This window comes from Etheostoma spectabile, chromosome 7, assembly GCF_008692095.1.
Source record: "Etheostoma spectabile isolate EspeVRDwgs_2016 chromosome 7, UIUC_Espe_1.0, whole genome shotgun sequence".
Lineage (NCBI taxonomy): Eukaryota > Metazoa > Chordata > Actinopteri > Perciformes > Percidae > Etheostoma > Etheostoma spectabile.
In genome coordinates this window covers 20,996,324-20,998,046 of record NC_045739.1, presented here as the reverse complement: position 1 = coordinate 20,998,046, position 1,723 = coordinate 20,996,324, and the positions used below count along the sequence as shown (strand labels likewise).

Here is a 1,723-nt window from a genome sequence, read left to right as displayed (position 1 = left end):
TACCATATAACCGTCCTCCCCCCCACCCCCCTACTACTAGTTGTTTCCAAGAGCCGGTATCTGACAGAGGCATTGCACTGTGCGCCGTCGTCTCTGTTTATATCGGAACTGTTTACAAAACATAGCGGGGAACAACACTGGTTTCGCGTTAGGTTTAAATGTGAACTCACTCAACCCGGGACAAAGTTTTTGGCTATATTTCCCTGGATCTCAAGCGCCTTTTTTTTCTATCCGGATGAAAGGATCCCTACCGCATATTTGTTTCTGCAACGTGGACTTTAAGCTCTACACGAGAGACGGGAGAGCCGTGCTATCGGAATAAAACTACTGCTGTAAACCAAGAAAACACGTCGTATCGCCTGTGGTGGATATCCTCAAAGAAATGCTACTGTCCAAGCTCAATTCTCTGGCCCACATCTCCACTGTAGACATGCCGGCGAAAATCCAGCTCCAAGTTCATCAAGGTTAGAAGCCCTTTTTTTTTTTCCATCGTTTCATCATGGAGGACGGGGATGCAGCAATGGCTGTTAGCCCGCTTAGCGCGGCTCAGTCCACACATGTTACTAACGTTACCTGCTAATTTTCGCAGTTCATTTAAGCATAATTTAAAATAATACATTATCTTTATCACTGTGTTCTGATATCTTGGTACGTTGCTGTGCTATATGTAGCCTACCTGGTTTTACAGAGCGGCTAGCATGGTTTCCTCCGCGGTATTTACCGGCTGTGTTGATGTTTCTGTAGTGAAGGAGAAGGAGCCTTTCGAGAAGCTGTATCAGGTCGGCGCGGTGCTGGGCAGTGGCGGCTTCGGCACGGTCTACTCCGGTACAAGGATAACCGACGGAGCTCCGGTTAGTAACGTTAATGCCTTATGTGTTATTACAATACGATATGTGGCATTTTTATACGAGCTGCTTTATATGCTGGGTGGTTTTACACATGTCGTTTGACGCGGTTTCTTCTTCGCTCTGTAGGTTGCTGTCAAACATGTGGCCAAGGACAGAATCTCCGACTGGGGAGAGCTGGTAAGAAACGATTTATAAAACAGTGTTATACTATTATTAGCGTTAATATCGACCCAATTGTTGTTATTTTATGTAGCTATAATGCTGTTGGCACGTCTACATGTAATAAATACTTATTTTTATTATCTTTTCAGCCTAATGGCTCCCGTGTCCCTTTGGAGATTGTGCTGTTGAAGAAAGTAGGGACGGGCTTCCGTGGCGTTATCAAAATGCTAGACTGGTTCGAGCGACCAGACAGCTTCATCATCGTGATGGAGAGGCCCGAAAACGTCAAGGACCTGTTCGACTTCATCACGGAGAAAGGTGCCTTACCGGAGGAGCTCGCGCGGAGCTTTTTCCGCCAGGTGTTGGAGGCTGTGCGGCACTGCCAGAACTGCGGCGTGGTGCACCGGGATATCAAAGACGAGAACATTCTGATCGACCTCCGCACTGGGGAGATGAAGCTTATTGACTTCGGATCTGGAGCCCTGCTCAAAGACACCATATACACAGACTTTGATGGTGAGTCATCCATGTTCAAAACATGCTGTGATGTGTCTTTTTCAATTTGTTTATCTTTATCAGAAAACACTAGGGTGATATATATATTTTTTAAAACTTCACAGCCATTTCAGTAGACCAGTCTTATGATTTGTGCCCACACACACCAACAGGAATTCCTAGATTGTGTCATCTCCGACACCCCCCCCCCCCCCCCC

The 1,723-nt window shown here is 46.4% G+C and overlaps 1 protein-coding gene across 1 annotated transcript in view; it reads left to right on the top strand.

Moving 5' to 3' along the window:
• Nucleotides 1-35: 35 nt before the first annotated feature.
• pim1 (Pim-1 proto-oncogene, serine/threonine kinase) overlaps nucleotides 36-1,723 on the top strand; it is a 4,156-nt gene continuing 2,468 nt past the window's right edge. Inside the window, exons 1-4 of the mRNA XM_032519800.1 lie at nucleotides 36-464; nucleotides 745-851; nucleotides 975-1,025; nucleotides 1,160-1,526. Coding sequence (XP_032375691.1) covers nucleotides 383-464; nucleotides 745-851; nucleotides 975-1,025; nucleotides 1,160-1,526 — 607 coding nt within the window. The 5' untranslated portion in view covers nucleotides 36-382. The remainder of the gene's footprint in view (nucleotides 465-744; nucleotides 852-974; nucleotides 1,026-1,159; nucleotides 1,527-1,723) is intronic.